The following is a 17,355-nucleotide window of genomic DNA, read 5'->3' on the forward strand; positions in this document are numbered from 1 at the left end:
TGGCATCCCTAACCTATGTATAATTTGGTCTCAAGTTGCATCAAGGGCTATTTTGAGTCTTGTTACCCAGTCCAAATTGATACTTCCCAATATGAAGGGGCATGTTAACTTACCCTTACTTAAAATCAAGCACAAAAGAAAACTTATAAATAATAATTGAACATGAATGAAAATCTTATTAGACACCATAAAAAATGTCTGAACATAACTCAAATCTTGTTCATATAAAACATTAAATGTCTTAATACATCACAATATAAATAAAAATAAATCACAACTTATAATGAAAACAATCTCTCTATATATATTCATTATAGTTAACACTCGTTTTGTGCAAAAAAATAAAAAAATGTATGAATCAAGTTAAATTATCAAATTAAAACTTTAATTTAAGTAGAGCCAAATATTAACTCAAGTTAAATTAACTTAATTTGGGTATACTCTGAGATAAAAATAACTCATTTTTATTTATACCATTTTGACCTGGCCCATTCCCGACCCATGTGCCCATCTTACAGTAGTAGGGCGAATCTTGATGGGAAATGTTTCACTCTTTCATGCAAGTCATATGATAAATTGAATTTTATTATTAGATTCTTGATCACAATCCACAGCCGAAGTTTTGTGGTTAAACCATTGTTAGAGTTCAACTGTATAACTCGTCCAAGTAACTAATTTCTATTTCTAAGTCTTTAATTCCTTGTCCGAGAAATATATAAATTAACGGCCTGGATCAATTTGATATCCACCCAATTAAGATCCAACGGCAGATAAAGACTTCACAATTCAATGAAGCAAGCCTTTTTCTCCGTTAAGATCACGCCACGTGGGCAACCTTACAACGGATCTTGGCCGTCACTCTGGAAAAGCATTTTTATATCGAAGCAAATGCTAATCCAAAGCCTTAAGCGCCGCCTGCGAACTAAGCAAGCAAACTTCTCTTATTTTTTCTCCCATCCTCTTCTTCCCCACACAAAACCCTAGCCAAGGTAACCCTAAAACCCTTCTGGGTCTTCTTGTTATTTCTCTTTTATTCTAAATAATCCCACTTTATTAATCACTTATTGCTCATATTTGGTTTTTATTTTGCTTTATTGATATGTGGTTCATGGGTTTTCTTTTTGGTTCTTTTGTTGGATTGATTATGCGGGTTGAGCTGAAATATATGTATTTTTAAAGTTCTGCACCATTTTAGATAATAGGGTATTGCGCTTTTGTTTCAATTGCGCCATTGTTGTTACTCCTGGGACTGTTGCTAATTTTTTGTTTTAGGGTTAGGTTTTATATTGTATATGTAATTTGTTTTGGAATTAGGATTTTTAGCTGAAATAATTTAATCGTACTCTTTTTGCGGCGCATATTTTTGAGATTTTTATATAAATGCCAATATGTGGTTCAATTTTTGTTCCTTCAAGCTTAAACTGGTTATGTATTGTTGTGTAGTCGTTACATGTTAATTCAAAACTCTTGCAATTATATTGTGGGTACATTTGCTTTTTGACATCTTGCATTTTGTGGAGATTTTAGCATCCATTTCCTTTTGTTCTTTGATACAGCCTAAGATGTCTTTTTTGGGTGTGGGTTGACTGATGTTATCCGTGTAATTTATTCTGATTGTTTCCTATCTCTTTTATGCAGATGAATGTTGAGAGGCTAATGAAGATGGCTGGTGCAGTTCGCACTGGCGGAAAGGGTAGCATGAGAAGGTGTGGAATTTACTTTGCTGTGAATTAATTTTATGTGGTTTGAATGAAAATGTGGAGAGTTCGTTTTCAATTAGCATGATAACCAGATTATTGTTACCTGTTCTTTTATGCTTTGAACTTTAAAATTGTTTCTATGCATTCTGTTTGGTATTATTTAGTTTCAGCATCTAGCCAGAAAGATTTTAATTTATGAAATAAGGCTTCTTTTTGTGATAATCTTGGTGTTTTTGGTAGTTAAATTAAGAAATGTTCATTGAGTGGCTCTGGTATCAGGAGGGAGAAGAGTCCAACACTAGTCTTTAGTGCTTTTTTTATTTGCAATAAAAGATTTGGTTAATTATGTTGCCTTTGGTCTGTGTGTGTATAACTGCATCCTAAATAAATAGTTTTGCTTCAGTTGGAGAAGTTTTAGGTTCTTTCAGTGAGATTGGGTTGTACTTGAAAATTTGAGATAAATCCTATTTTCTTTCTTAACATTTGCTTTAATATACAGAAAGAAGAAAGCTGTCCACAAGACAACCACCACTGATGACAAAAGACTTCAGAGCACCTTGAAGAGAATAGGGGTGAATGCTATTCCTGCAATTGAGGAAGTTAACATTTTCAAGGATGATGTAGTTATTCAGTTTGTAAACCCCAAAGGTAAAGCCTATGTAACACAAGTTATGGAGCCTTTCATGTTTTAGTTTTTTCATCTGTTCAATCAATTATAATCCTCTCTGTCAGCTTTCTAACTATTTTTTTTTATGTTCAGTTCAAGCTTCTATTGCTGCAAATACATGGGTTGTTAGTGGTTCTCCACAGACCAAGAGTAAGCTTAGCTGTCATTTATAATCTGGAAAGAAAAATCTTTAATACGTGTGTGTGTGTGTGTGTATGACCACAGCTTGGTTTTAGGAAAAACTTTGTTTTACTTATTAAGAATCTGGTTCTGTGGCAGTTATCTTGTATTTTTGTTGCTGATGTCATTTGAGCTATCCTTGGCATTCTTCATTTTGGTGCTTGTTAAATTCTGATAATTATAATGTCATGAGAATTGACTTATGATTTTTCTGTTTAACAGAGTTGCAGGATATTCTCCCGGGAATCATTAACCAATTAGGTATGCATTTTGTGTTTTTGTTTTCTTTTCTTGAATAATTGTCCTCACTTAATTTGTTACATTTGGCTGAACCATGTTTGCTTTCAAATCAATATCAGGACCAGATAACTTGGACAACTTGAGGAAGCTGGCAGAGCAGTTCCAGAAGCAAGTGCCTGCTGCTGGAGCTGGTGCTGCCAACAATCAAGAGGAAGATGATGATGAGGTCCCAGAGCTTGTGGCTGGTGAGACCTTTGAAGCTGCAGCAGAGGAAAAAACTGCTGCCTCTTAGAGAGTTTTTCCCATTAGATGGACTATGTGTTATTCTACATATTTTCTATGATTTTATTATTTTTTTTCCAGTTTTAACTTTGTGATGTTTAATCAGATGCTTCTTGTGACACCAGTATTGTTGCCTCAATTTAATGTTTTGGTCCAAAGAAACTTCATTCTCGCAGTGTTATTATTTTTGTTAAGACGAAGCAACAACACACCATAATTTACATGGTTCAGTGTATTGATTCGATTTTTGAGTCAACGAAGTTTGTTTTTCTAGACCCAAATCCTGGAAGATGCATGAATACTCTTGTGCTATGCTTTGAGCAATTGTGAACCACAACTGTGTCAATTCACCATTGCTAAGATAACACCAACTGAAGAAATCTGTAAAATACAATCTTCTCACCAATTGAATTGGATTTTGTTTAAACAAAAACTTTAAATTTAAACTTCTAACATGTACGTTTGCTCGTCTGTATTACAGCCACGACTGCATTTACATTTTGTGTCAGTCGTTGCCCACAAAGCTACATATTATGGCCACAGCGCCTCTAAGGGACGGTATTTGCCATTCTTCCTTGCTTTACTAAAGACATGGACGAGTTTCCACACTATTTTCACTCAAAAGGATGTGTAAAGGAGTATTCAACCGCTGGATTCTTTACTAGATCTTTTCTTAATGAAATTAAGCATTCTCTGGATTTCATTTTCAGTGATTTGGTCAAATTTCTTCTCCTGTGGGTTCTCAGAAATTGAATAGGTAAATTATTGTATTTTATAAGATTAACAACTTTTTTAGTTGTACGTCACTCCACAAAAAACATTTTATAGTCATAGTTTAGCCATCACTCGGAGTAGTTTAACATGACAGAAACAGAATTATTATTAAAAAAAGTGCTTGCAAATCCAATCCATGTACTCAAAAGTTAAAATTTACATTGTGCTGAATTAGGTTCCACCTTCCCAAGTTCTTTTTAAGTTCTTATTTGATCTATACAATGAAAGTTCATTAGAGACAAACTTTTTAATCACATTCTAATAGTTATAATAAGATTTAACTGATTTGTTCCATTGAATCTAATCTTTTTTTTTTTTTTAATGAATCTGGGTTGAACACTCTGCTTAAAGGCATAAAACCTTCAAGAATATATGCATGGAAGAAACTATACAACAGCAAAAGAGGTATCGGGCAATGACAGAAAAAATAAAGAGCTAGTACTGATTATCTACTTTCAATAAAAAAGAATCTTAATGTTCAAATTATCCAGGTTATTTGAAACTAATAGAAAAGACTGATGGTTCAGATTGGAGATCATCAGAGTCAGCTAGCTGTAGGATGCGTTCAATCACTCTGACTACCTCACTCATTGTGGGCCTTTTGTCTCCAAATTCTTCAACACACATCATAGCCAGATCAACAAAATTCTCAAAACCGATTAATGTTGTGTCCTCACTGATGGCAGGATCAAGCATTTCATGGAGGTTATATAAATTCTTTGTCCTATCCATTGCCATCTTCAACTCACTCACAATGTAACTCCCTCTTTCAATTGGACTTCGCCCAGTTATTAACTCTGCCATTACCACTCCTAAGCTATAAACATCGCTCTTTTTCGTTAACTGCAGTGTCTTGAAATATTCGGGATCCAAGTAGCCCTGGACCATTAAAATAAAAATTTAGTTCTCATGCAAACCTCTACACTGCTATAGTATGATGCTCACTAAATCAAATCTTTTAGCCAACAAGCTTATTATCTGTTATAATTCATCACTTGATTAACATAATTCATGCTAGTATAAGGTTTTGGAGGATGCTGCTATACTTACTGGGGTTCCTTTGACGTCCGTAATAATTTGGTTTTTTTCACTGCCATCCAAAGTCTTCGATAGACCAAAATCAGCAACTTTTGCAATTAAGTGATCATCAAGTAGAATGTTATTTGATTTGATGTCCCTGTGTATGATTGTTGGATTTGCAAGCTCATGCAAATATGCCAAACCTCTTGCTGCATCAAGGGCTATTCTCAGTCTCCATATCCAACTTAACTGGATTCCTGATTTTCCTGCTTTGTCAAAATTAGATCAAGACAATATATTATAAATTTGTTTTGATGTTCAGAAATTTAGCGTATGATAAAGTATGTGACAGAAGAAGTGTGGAAAGAGGTACCTGAGAGACTATCTTTTAAAGTACCATTCTGAATGAATTCATAGACCAGCATCTGTTCTCCTTGCTCATAGCAGAAACCCACAAGACTTAAAACATTTCTATGATGAAGCCTTGATAGGAGTTCGATCTCACTTTTAAACTCATTTAAACCCTGCAACGATCCCTGCTTAGCTCTTTTAATTGCAACTATTAACCCTGTTTCAAGCCTTCCTTTGTAGACCTGTCCACGTTTTGGAAAACCAACATGCCATTATAAATTGACAAACTATAAAGATACAAGACAAAAAGTTAAAAGCAACTTTTTCTTTCAAGACAAGCAACACATGCTAAAAGAAAGTGATTAGTGCAGTCAAATTAGAACTTTATCCCATATGATTGTTTAATGATTCTGTTAAAATTCATGCTCAATCTTGGAAGGGAACAATGGCAAAGAAACAAACAAATGAACCTGTCCATAACCCCCAGATCCTAGAATGTTGGTGTTTGAAAAATTGTTGGTACATTTCTTTAGCTCTTCAAAGGAGAAACATCTCACACCATTGATATGAGGACGGCTAGTAGTGTCATTCAGATCCCAAGATGCTGCAAAAGTATGACACAGGAACTTTAAGCAATGGAATAATTACTGCGTAGAATGCACTGGAGAAAAAATAGTTTCCAATTACCAAATGGATCATTTAGTTGAGTCGCCCTTTTAGCTCTCTTCCTCTGACGAATAGCATACATTCCAGTAATAACTAGTAGTACTAGAAGTATAAATCCACCTACTGTTGCTCCAATAATGACTCCAATATTTGCTGATTTTTTCGCTGCATAACATACGGAAAAGAATGAGAGACCATCAATTTCCCCTGTAAGTTCAGCAAAATGTGGATGAATTCCTAAAATAATGGTATCAGATACAGCAAAATTTGTTCTTACTTCGATAATAATCACTGTTGTAGCCATATTCAAAGGGTCCGAAATTTGCTCCAAGAGTGACAAAACTTATGTTGTTTAGCTGAGAGACGATGAGGGAAAAATTTGTTCTGTCGAGAAGACCATTTCCAGATGGATAGACTAGCACCTCAAGTGCTAGGTATTCATCCCCAGACACGACCTGGAAGGTCACTGACATTGACTGTACAGGAAGATTTAATGCTTTAAAAGAGCTCATGAACTTGTCTCTGACATCATTGTAGTAACTTTCGTTGTCCCAGTTTGAGAAGGTAAAGGATCTAAAGTATAAGGTTCCGGTGATTGGTGGCGATGAACAGGTCTCACAAGCGTTTGTTGGTGTGGAAGGTGAAGAGCTTGAAACTTGCGAGCAGTTATTTTCTTCTGAGTTCTCACAAACTGGATTATTCAGAAGACTGGAAAAAATAGATGAGGAAAAGTCACATCTTTGAGGTATCATAAAGTTGAAAAACAAGCAATGCTGAAGACTGTAACTTACTCTAATGTCTTATTGTATCCGCTTGCTTCCACAGAATCTATGAAATTGCTCTGCAAATCAATGAGTTGCAACTCACTTCCGTAGCTTGAACCGATATCTAAGGTTCCATTGAGCTGGTTGTTCTTTAGTACCCTGTAACCAAGGTCAAATTGATCAGATTATAACATTATTCCATCTTATTGGCTAGCAGTTCATGTTTGCGTCCGATGGATTTCAATGTGGCGATTTTTGAGAATAAGCTGATACTCACACCGACTGCAACAGAGGAAGACTGAAGAGTTCAACTGGTATTGATCCCTGAAGTTGTGTGTTCTCCATTATTCTGCCAGTGCAAGGTAATAACCATTATAATTCATACTCATTGTTAAAAATGCAAGCCCCAAGGGTTTGTGAGAGAGAGAGAGAGAGAGATTTACAAAGTTGTCAAAGATTGCAAGCTTGAAAACCATGGTGGAATTGTTGAAACTTCAAAACTGTTGTTGCTCATGTCCCTGTAAATTAGATATTTGTTATCCAAATTAGAGGAAGAAGAGGAATATAATACTTAATGGTGTTTCAGAACCACACTATAAACAGATTTCTGAGAGTTCTGTTATCTTACACATAGCGCAGGCTGCTAACGCCAGTAAGATTAGGCATAGGGCCAGTCAATTGATTATTGGACAAATGTCTGAAAATAAGTTACAAAAAATTTAATGAAAAAACAGTAATCAGTTAATATTGAAAATACAAGTTTAACTTGCCAACTTCTCTGCATATTTCACTTACATAGTTGTGATATTTGGAAACTTAGTGAAATTCAAACCGACTGTCCCAGTAAATAAATTGTTGTCCATACGTCTGTTGCCAAGACAAACTTAAGATAAGAAACTCAGGAATTAATGACAAGAAAATCTGAAACTTTCCAGCTAATGCTGATGATTAGGATACTCACATGACCTGCAAGCTTTGCGCTTGTTCTAATGAACTGGGGATACTGCCAGTGAAGTTGTTGTTTCCGAAAAGCCTGCTCAAATCAATAATTGTCTCTCAGCAGCTAGCATGATGAATGCAATTTGAGTTTTAAGCTGTTGATGCCTAATGTTTGTATATAAATGTGCTCATTAAGTATGGAAGCATACTAAATATGAATACAAGGTCACAACTCAACATGTAAGTCTTATCTCATCATCAGGTAGCCCGTCCAGAAGAACTTACACATGTATCAGTTTCATTTTTGAGCTGAAAAGTGAAAGCGGGACTGGTCCTGTAAGCAGATTTCTTCCAAAATGACTGCAGATATAATAGAACAGTGTTGATTAGTCGCTTTAAAAAAAAAATAAAGCTTGCAAAGGAAGGAACATTGTGTAGTACAGACAAGTGCAATGCGTTTACTAGTCCATCCAATCCAGGTGAACTGTCATTAGAGACCGGAATTGTTCCATCAAGCTGGTTGTCAGTTAAATCCAGCAACACAAGTTTGGTAAGATTGCCAATTGAAGCTGGTATAGGTCCACTGAAGCTATTAGAATTTAAATTTCTGCAGAAAATGGCATGGAAGAGTTTTCACAAATAGGACAAGATACAATCTGGATCTTAAACATCCTTCTAAATTGATATTTAAGAATAAGAGCCCCAAAAAACCAGAAGAGAGTACCGAAGGTGAAGTGCTTACAAAGTAACCAGCTGTGTCAGAGATCCTAATGTGTCTGGAATCAGGCCGCTGAAGCCACAATTTGTAAGCACTCTGGCAAGCAATGCAAAAGATTCAAATAGGTGAATAATACATTTGCCATAATGAAAAATATATTTATATATTTAAGGTAGAGAAGCTGTGGCAAAAATTAATCTTACAGGTTCACAAGCTTTTTCAAATTCCCAATTGCTGGTGTGAGAGTTCCTGTCAAACCTTTGTTTTGAGATAGATCCCTGTGGAGCAGATGCAACAATCAAGACAATATCATATGTTTATGCTTATGAAGATTAAACACATCTAGCAAATTTGAGCAGTCAAAAACATATCGGTAGATCTAATATTGTTGGTCAATCTTTGCATCAGGAAAGAGAAAGGGAGGAGAGGAAACTTACAACTTCGTTAGTTCTGGTAAATTCTGAATGTCTGCTGGCAGGTTCCCTTTCAAGCCTATGCCTGATAATACTCTGAAAATTAAAAAAAAAAAGAAAAAAAAAAAAAAAACCTCCTCAGGTCTTTCTCAAGCAGTGGAACATGAATATTAGCAGCCACACAAGAGCTTGCACCATAAGTTCAAGAAGAAAAAACTGGCTTACATGGAGATCACACTAGAATTGATACAACTAATTCCTTGCCAAGAACTGCCACAAGGATCATCACCAACCCAATTGGGTGGCGTGTTCTGCCACTGATCGTTGAGAGACTTTAGAGCAGCAACTGCATGCAGTAGATTGCACAAAATAGCATTCTTCGATCAAATACCAAAACTGAATTCATCAGTCAGAAAGAAATAGATGCAAGCTGAGCTATGATCTAGCATCAGTAGATAAAAACAAGTTTTAGAAACACATGCATCGCAAGTTTTAAACAAGTAATCTTAGCAAACCATTTTTCATATGGTGTGTGTGACCAAATTATAGGACAAATGATCTGCACTGCACATAAATATATAAAAAACTTACATTCCTGAGGATTTGTTTCTGCCGTTGAAACAAGAAACTGAATGCATAGAGCTAGCAGGAAAACACTGGATCTAAGAGCCATTGCTTGATGAAATGATTGGCACAAATCCCACAAATCCTAAAAGAATGTTTACAGCTTCATATATAACTCTTTATATAAGAATAATATTTAAACTTGAGAGCATTTGACAAGAAAGAAAGAACCCTTCTTAAATAGAAACTTTCCCAAGTCAAGCAACCATATTTGATATGTTCAAGAATCTCTAAAAGAGCCTTGCATCTTTTGCTCTAGATTTCATATTCAGTGATTTGGTCAAGCTCCTTCTTATTCATATGTTGGTAAATTTTTGTCATCTATAAAATATTTGCGTTTGTAATTGACTCTAGCTATAACATGAGACAGAGTAGTTTGGCATGACGGAAGCAGATTATTATAAAATGCTTGCAATTGTAATCCAAATGACGCATTTTCATTTTATTCAGGTGTAAAATTGAGACACGTTATTTTTAATGTTTTAACTCCAACTCCTGCTTTCCCATGTCCTATACTCAGTTCCCATTCGACTCATATCGTTCCTTTGAAACCGAACCAACAATACAAACAAAACAAACTTTGATCCAATAATCGATCTTATAACCATTGAACCAAGTAAATCAAAAGTTTGATCTTGATATGCTTGTTAAAGTTTTTTTTACATAAAGTCTCATTTTTTGTGAGCTAAATTAGCTATTTAAGGTTTCTTTTCTCAGTTATTGTTTGTGGTACAGTAATGTCTGATCTCATATGCTTGTTCTTTCTCCAGATATAATTTCCATAATATTCAATTGCGTTAGATGATATTGTCCATCGTACTACAATTAACTACAATGAGAAATCTTCTTCGTTTTGACCAATTTATAAGGTTTAAAAAAGCCAGAATATTAAACTGTCTAAATACTGAACCGTCCTTATTCCACGGTTTTTAGTAATTTATAAAATCATCAAACAAGTACAAAAATTGTATGAGATTCAATGAACTTGTCTAAAAAGAAAATTCAGTTTCTGATATGCACACAAATAATTCTTCCTTTAATATTATTATAACGCATTTAAAATCTAATTCTTCAATAATAAAATGAAATAAATCAAAATTCGGAAAATAAATTTAACTGGTTAGGATAAAAGAAAGAAAAATTGTTTTTAAACTTATTCCAACTTCTTAGCTTCTTATTGAATCGACATAATAGTTCAAAACTTAAACAGTGGTAATCTATGGATATTAAGACAGTTTTTACAAGAAAATATAGTTGGCTTGCATCATATTTAACTGATAAAGCAAATAGTTACAAGGGAATGAAGATGATGAAGGGGGCTCAAGAAAATTCAAATTAGATATTCATATAATCCTTTATTATAATTCATCACAGCTATACATGACAGAACAACCCACTTATTTGCAAATTCTTTGAAACCTTTAACTAAAGCTCCAATGTTTTGCACTTGAGCTGAATACTTGAGTCAACAATGTTGATCTGAAAAGGAGAAAGCAAAAGGAAATGTCAACTGATTATTTTTATCATCTTAATAATCAATTAGAAAATATGTTCAGAGAAAACACTATGTATAAAACCACAATCACTGAGCTGGGTGGTTTATGAAACTTCTTATCACAATTCATATGCAACTACTCAGGAATCTGGATTTCCTGTAAGGTATATAGCAAATATATTTTTTCCAGCAACCCAACATACTTGGAAATAAAGAAAAAAACTATAAAAATATTAGTGAAAACTTTCATTGGTGCAGAATATTAATCATTATTTGTAAAATGTTATTGCATACCTCCTCAGCTTATTTATCTAACAAGTTCAGGAGGAAGGGGTGTCGGGCTGGTTTGCTGGCATAGCTTTTTGGAATGCCGGTAGCTCACCATATGCTTCATGCAACCTCACTAAAATAGGGAACTCGCTCTGCATAAACCATTGAGGAAAGGCATTTGTTGGCAGAAACATAAAAAGAAATGCTAATGTAAATTGTACAATATAACAAAGAACAAGATAAAAGAGTGGTTGGTTATCATAAGAGACAGTGGAAAGATTTGTATCTGTTTACACATGATAGAACTATGAAAGGAAACATAGAACTATAACACCAATGAATTTTATGGATGATATGCAGCAAAATTAGCAAATACATAAGTTTGAAACATGTCTTTTCTTTTCCACTTCATGATTTCAAGGAATATAGTACCACTGCAAGTTTGAAATATAAGAAATTCTGAAATCATAAATTAGAAATGCAAATTGCTGGGAGATGTAGATAATACATAAAATTCATAGGGAAAGCATTACCATATCAAGATTAAACCTTTTAAATGCTGTATCAAGTTGCGGCGCCAGAAAACAATCTGCCTGCAATTTACATAATATATTAGGCCTTTCCAAACCATACAAACTCCTTTTCCACGTTCTATGGTCAATTAGATATGTTAAGTTTAGCATCCCATGCACATGCACCTTAAGAGCACATACTGCATGCCTGACAATAGTATAATTATGATCAACATATTTTCTATCTAACCCTAGTTTTACAGATGGCAAGTTCTATGGTCAATTAGATATGTTAAGTTTCAGCATCCCATGCACATGCATCTTAAGAGTACATACTGCATGCCTGACAATAGTATTATTATGATCAACATATTTTCTATCTAACCCTAGTTTTACAGATGGCACGTTCTATGGTCAATTATATATGTTAAGTTTTAGCATCCCATGCACATGCATCTTAAGAGTACATACTGCATGCCTGACATTAGTATAATTATGATCAACATATTTTCTGTCTAAACCTAGTTTTACAGATGGAATTGGGAGAACTCCATTTAAGAAGCCCATGTCACAAAAGGGAGAGTGCATACATTCTTTTACAGGCTAAAACTTGGAAAATACACTATAAAATGCAAATCATTGCTCTTCCCTGCAGGTTTTGTTGAGCCCTTGCCCCCACCCGCTTCTCACTTTCTCTATGACAATTATTTCCAGATAATATTTTTATGATAGAGAGAGCTCAATGTTTGGCAGTGAAGAAAGGATATAAAGATACATGAATATTGTTATCATACAAGTCCTTGGCTGTGATAGCTAACATGTTATATTGATTTTTCAATTTGCAGGTTTCTTTTTGTGAAATTATGTATTTATATCTTCTATGTTCTATCCATACTGATAGTGTGGTAACCTGAACACATCCCACTTAGATCTACCAAACCTAATTAAATCTTAATCTTCCATCTAGTACATCTTCAAAACTTTCAAAACCCAGCTTTCATTAAAGTTTGATCACAACTACCATGTATTACCATAAATGAATTCAGTGGAACACAAACAGTGAAGAAAGTAAAAACAAACCAGGTATACTTCATCTCCAGTTGCATATTTTCCAGCATAGTCTTTTAGCAGCTTCTCAAGTGCTGAATCGCAGGCAAGTTATGGTTAAGTCAAAAAGGTAAAGCAATACAGGAATCATAAACAATCATGTATCTCAACAAGATAGTTCATATTTCAGAATTAACCAGGAAAAATTCAAACTTCAACACAAATCCTCCAATGAAACATATCCGAAAGTGTTATGTATGTAAGTATAAATTCTAAGTATGTAAAATATATTCCAAATGTGTGTAATCATGTATTTACATGCATAAAATACACATGTGCCTAGGTGCATGTGTGCTTGCTGATTTATATGAATATGCATGAGATGTGTAAATGTGTGTGTGAGAGAGAGAGCACTTATCTGTGTTGTGCACATAAATATCATTTAGTTTTTAAGGTGAGATGAGTTCTTTTCGAACTTCCAGTACAATCATAGAGGTATATGTAATCGACAGTGGAGCTATCAAATGTTCTCACATATACATGGCTGAAGGTAATGCAACAATGCCCATTGGATTTTGCAATAACTCAGAAACTTGCTCAATGGATGTACTAAATGGGTCTGTTTTTAAATAGGGAGGTCATATTTGTTACATTATCATATCTAAAATCTCTCACACTCATATAAATGTCTTTCACATAGTACAACAATTGAATTGATCTTTCATTGTTTAAACATTTTTCCAAATTCTAGTCATAAGAAGTAACTTAAGCAAAAAGAATAGTTCTGCAAAAAGAAGTAAGATAATAAACAGCAGTTGATATCAAGTTTATCAATTAATAGTAGTAATGATATAGATAATCATTAAATGCCAATTCTGACATAGTTAAATCAATTATTCCATCCATCAGCTATGCCTTTCATGCTTTTTTGAATACCATATCGGTAAAAAACCAAAAGCCTAACATGAAGGATATGCAAAAGCAATATAAATAACTATAGCCTCTCATGCATAAGATCAAATCAGAATTTCTAGGAAGTAATTTTACTCTTCAGTTTTACATACTCCTCTCCTAATAAAACCTTTATTGTTCATGAAAATGAAACTCTGAACAGACATATTAGATGTCTGTTTTACAATCAAAAGAAAATTGGAAGCACAAATACTATGTTTGGATTAATCAGGAAGATTTTCAGCTTTCAGTTACTCATATATTGTCTTCTTTTCTCCTTCCTTTGGTTTAGAGGAGATGTGCAAATTTGTGTAGGTGAAAGGGGAATTTTGCAATGTTTACCTGCAAAGCCTTTTCCAAGGAAATGTTTAACCCAAGGAAGTTTCTCATCAGGGCTAAATTTCTCATCAATGTACTTCTGCAAATGTAGAAGCCACAACCAAAATAAAATGTTGTCTATACATTCAAATACATTAGAAAATATCTCAAGAATGAAAAGGATTTCTGATTCAGACCAATACAACAAGATTTTGCAGAGGCTGTATGCTTGAGGACACAATATTTGCAACCTGCAAATCAGTTTACAAAAAGGATATTCATTGGTGTCCAAAATCTGAAACATATATTTTTAGTACATTGTGAAGCACACTAGATATTGAAGCCCACAAAAAGAACAAAAAGGTGAGGAAAGTCAATAAGCTAATAAAAATAAAAATAAAATAAAAACACTGAAGATATGAGCATCCTAAAAGCTGACTACGGATACAGTAAGGATTGTGAAATATTAATTATGTTAGGCAATGATATAAAAGGTAATCCCTATTGGTAAAATTTGTATGCATACAACATATAATTTATGCATCTCAGAACTGTTCTGTGTGACATTGTTAGTGTCTTTCTAAACCTCCATATGTACAGCAATACGTGGTGCTGAATCAAGAACAAGTTATAATTCATAAATTTGTAACAAAAATTACTTCGAGTCCCATGAATCCAACCAAACCTCGCAAGCAAGAACAATTAGAGTAATAAGCACAGGCTTGTTATACATTCATGTGAATCATGTCAAATGCTACATTCCTAATTCTATGCAATAACAGAAAATTCACAAGCTTCAATGTCTCAAGTTGCTAGGAACAAATAGCAGGGAAAATTGAATCACATACAAAGCCATATCCAGCCGACCCCAAAACATGGAACAACATGTAAGTGACCAAAAATGAAAACGAATAGTCCTCTGCAAAATTAGAAATCAGAACAGATAAATTCTAAAAGCAGACGCAGGATTCTTGGTTTACGAAGAACCAGTTTCTTTATGATGGTTATCATATTACAGAAAAATATGCCAATGGAACAATAAGAAAAATAATTGAGGGGAAAGAAAATAGATATTAACCTCAAAATTGATAGCTTTTATCTTAAGATCAGAAGGCAACAACGGATGTTGAGGAAACTTCTCTTCCAGATACTGCAAGCAAAGACAACATACACTAAAAATTCCTCCATATGAAACAAAAGAGACCCAAAGATAATATAAATTTTAGGAGTAATAACTGACCATTAAAATAGCAAAAGAATCAGAGAGAACAACATCCCCATCTACCAAAACCGGCACATAACCAAGAGGATTGAGCTTTCTAAACTCTACAAAAAGTCAAACCCACATCCATTTGAGCCATCGGGTACTGTAGTTATCATAAAAAACCAAAAACATAACTCACCAGGACTGTCCTGCTCTCCCTTCACCAAGTTCACGGCTTTATATTCATAATCTAATCCTAAAATACTCAAATACCCAGAATCAAATTTCAAATCTTTTTCAATTAACGAGTAGAAACACAATGATTGAATTAAAAAAAAAACTGAACCTTTCAAATTGAGGCCAATTCGGACACGACAAGAGCAAGAACTCCTCCAGTAAGAATAGAGTTGGAGCTTACTGTTACCGCTTTCATTTCCACTTGCCTAACAAGTAACAACAATGAAAATTAGATTGCATCCCATTAAATAAGAAAATAACAATCAAAAGCAAGATGAAGAGGTTGTTGTACCATGTTTGAGTCTCTGACCAAGCGACAAGACCAAGAAAATAATCTGAAGTTTAAGTGGAAAAATAACAGACGTGCTCTACTCAAATACTGCTTTTGGTTTAACTTGTCATTTGTCACACAAACTTTGGTGCCGGCTATGTGATTAGATTAACTCATTTATGAGTCACTCGTGACGCATGCCTTTGTCAATCTGTGAAAGCCCCCGTTCTGGAATGGCCAATTGAATTTTTTTCACCTTAGTTTTAATCCAATATTAAAATCACATTTACAATGGTTTAAAAATTTAAATATTTATTTATAACTTAACTTTTATTAAAATTTTTTGTTAAAAATAATAGTAGAATTATCATTTTATCATTAAATCTTAAAACCCTAAAAATTTATATAATTTTTTTTTTAGCTTAAAAAACTAACAATTTTTTCAGTGGCTCAACGAAATTCAATGGCCAAGAGAACCGGACCACCGTGGAGAAGATGCATCAACGAAGGATTTGATAGCGAAGAAGTGTCCTTCATTGACACTTCTGGGCTTCATCATCAAGAAGCGTCAACGAAGAATGCTTTTGGACCAAATTCCCTTGAATCATCTCTAATCTCCTCTAGAATCGTCAATCCCTAGTCTCATATGAAAATCAAGTCATCAAAAAAATTGAAACCCTAGGGGAGAATGTAATTTTTCAAAGTTTAATTATGAGAAAAATTTGTTAGTTTTCTAAACTAAAGAGAGAAAATGATATAAATTTTTAGAGTTTTAAGGTTTAGTGATAAAATGATAATTTTACCCTTGCCTATAATGAAAAATTTTAACAAAAGTTAAGTTATAGGTGAGTATTTCAATTTTTAAATTGTCATAGGATGTAATTTTGAAATTAGACTAAAACTTGGGTGGGAAATAGTCCTTTGGCCTTTTGGAATTTTGATTTCTTGAGATATCTCAATTCCTTTTGGTTATTTCAGTTATTGACATAAGTCTATAAGTGAATAAAACTGTGGTGTGGGAATAATAAATGAAGGTACAATTGACTGGGGGTGGATATGAATTGAACCTAGTCTAAACACCTCTTGGCTCGATTTAATTTGAATAAAAATTAACTCAATTTGAGTTTGATTCGAATTTGTCAAGCTAAAATTAAAGATGGTTCAAGTTTAGTTCAAATAAAAATAATACAATTCGAGTTTAATTCGAATTTATGATTCAAATTTATGACTCGGATATGTGGCTCAAATTGGTGGTTTGAATTTGTGACTCATTGATAAAACGACATCGTTTAACAATTAAGGGTGGATATGAACTGAACCTAGTCTAAACACCTTTTGGCTCGAGTTTAATTCGAATAAAAATTAACTCAGCTTGAGTTTGATTCGAATTTGTCGAGCCAACATTAAGGGTGGTTCAAGTTTAGTTCAAAAAAAATAATACAATTCGAGTTTAACTCGAATCTATGACTCAAATTCATGACTCGGATATGTGGCTCAAATTGGTGGTTTGAATTCATGGCTCATTGATAAAACGATATCGTTTAATAATTATTTAACATAATTCGAATTAAGCTACAAGCCAAGTTCGAACTGAATAAAGTCATCTATGTAACTCGTGAGCTAAACTGAATCAAAAACTCTATAGCTTGAGTTTGGCTCGGTTTTAAAACGAGTCGAGCCTCTTAATTCAAACTTGATTTATATTCGAATTA

At 33.9% G+C, this 17,355-nt stretch overlaps 3 protein-coding genes across 3 annotated transcripts; 1 reads left to right on the forward strand and 2 right to left on the reverse strand.

The window, feature by feature from the left end:
* The first annotated feature begins 856 nt into the window (after nucleotides 1-856).
* Nucleotides 857-3,231, forward strand: LOC123214412 (basic transcription factor 3-like). Its single transcript, XM_044634158.1, has 6 exons — nucleotides 857-989; nucleotides 1,639-1,706; nucleotides 2,200-2,348; nucleotides 2,461-2,517; nucleotides 2,770-2,808; nucleotides 2,907-3,231. The coding sequence occupies exons 2-6, from the start codon at nucleotides 1,639-1,641 to the stop codon at nucleotides 3,077-3,079; spliced, it is 486 nt and encodes a 161-aa protein (XP_044490093.1). The 5' UTR covers nucleotides 857-989; the 3' UTR covers nucleotides 3,080-3,231.
* A 1,028-nt stretch (nucleotides 3,232-4,259) lies between these two features.
* Nucleotides 4,260-9,665, reverse strand: LOC123214410 (leucine-rich repeat receptor protein kinase HPCA1-like). The gene is made up of 19 exons (XM_044634154.1): nucleotides 9,306-9,665; nucleotides 8,940-9,060; nucleotides 8,739-8,810; nucleotides 8,505-8,579; nucleotides 8,326-8,397; nucleotides 8,029-8,190; nucleotides 7,869-7,943; nucleotides 7,606-7,677; nucleotides 7,440-7,511; nucleotides 7,273-7,341; nucleotides 7,088-7,162; nucleotides 6,922-6,993; nucleotides 6,672-6,803; nucleotides 6,158-6,588; nucleotides 5,902-6,045; nucleotides 5,685-5,818; nucleotides 5,237-5,456; nucleotides 4,894-5,129; nucleotides 4,260-4,722 (listed from the first exon to the last, which is right to left on the reverse strand). The coding sequence occupies exons 1-19, from the start codon at nucleotides 9,385-9,387 to the stop codon at nucleotides 4,336-4,338; spliced, it is 2,703 nt and encodes a 900-aa protein (XP_044490089.1). The 5' UTR covers nucleotides 9,388-9,665; the 3' UTR covers nucleotides 4,260-4,335.
* Nucleotides 9,666-10,645: 980 nt separating this feature from the next.
* Nucleotides 10,646-15,823, reverse strand: LOC123214414 (glutathione S-transferase zeta class-like). Its single transcript, XM_044634160.1, has 11 exons — nucleotides 15,665-15,823; nucleotides 15,482-15,578; nucleotides 15,335-15,391; nucleotides 15,172-15,257; nucleotides 15,010-15,081; nucleotides 14,129-14,182; nucleotides 13,956-14,031; nucleotides 12,696-12,757; nucleotides 11,637-11,696; nucleotides 11,128-11,255; nucleotides 10,646-10,817 (listed from the first exon to the last, which is right to left on the reverse strand). The coding sequence occupies exons 1-10, from the start codon at nucleotides 15,665-15,667 to the stop codon at nucleotides 11,154-11,156; spliced, it is 669 nt and encodes a 222-aa protein (XP_044490095.1). The 5' UTR covers nucleotides 15,668-15,823; the 3' UTR covers nucleotides 10,646-10,817; nucleotides 11,128-11,153.
* Between the last annotated feature and the right edge of the window lie 1,532 nt (nucleotides 15,824-17,355).

The sequence above is a fragment of the Mangifera indica genome, chromosome 4 (genome assembly GCF_011075055.1).
Source record: "Mangifera indica cultivar Alphonso chromosome 4, CATAS_Mindica_2.1, whole genome shotgun sequence".
Lineage (NCBI taxonomy): Eukaryota > Viridiplantae > Streptophyta > Magnoliopsida > Sapindales > Anacardiaceae > Mangifera > Mangifera indica.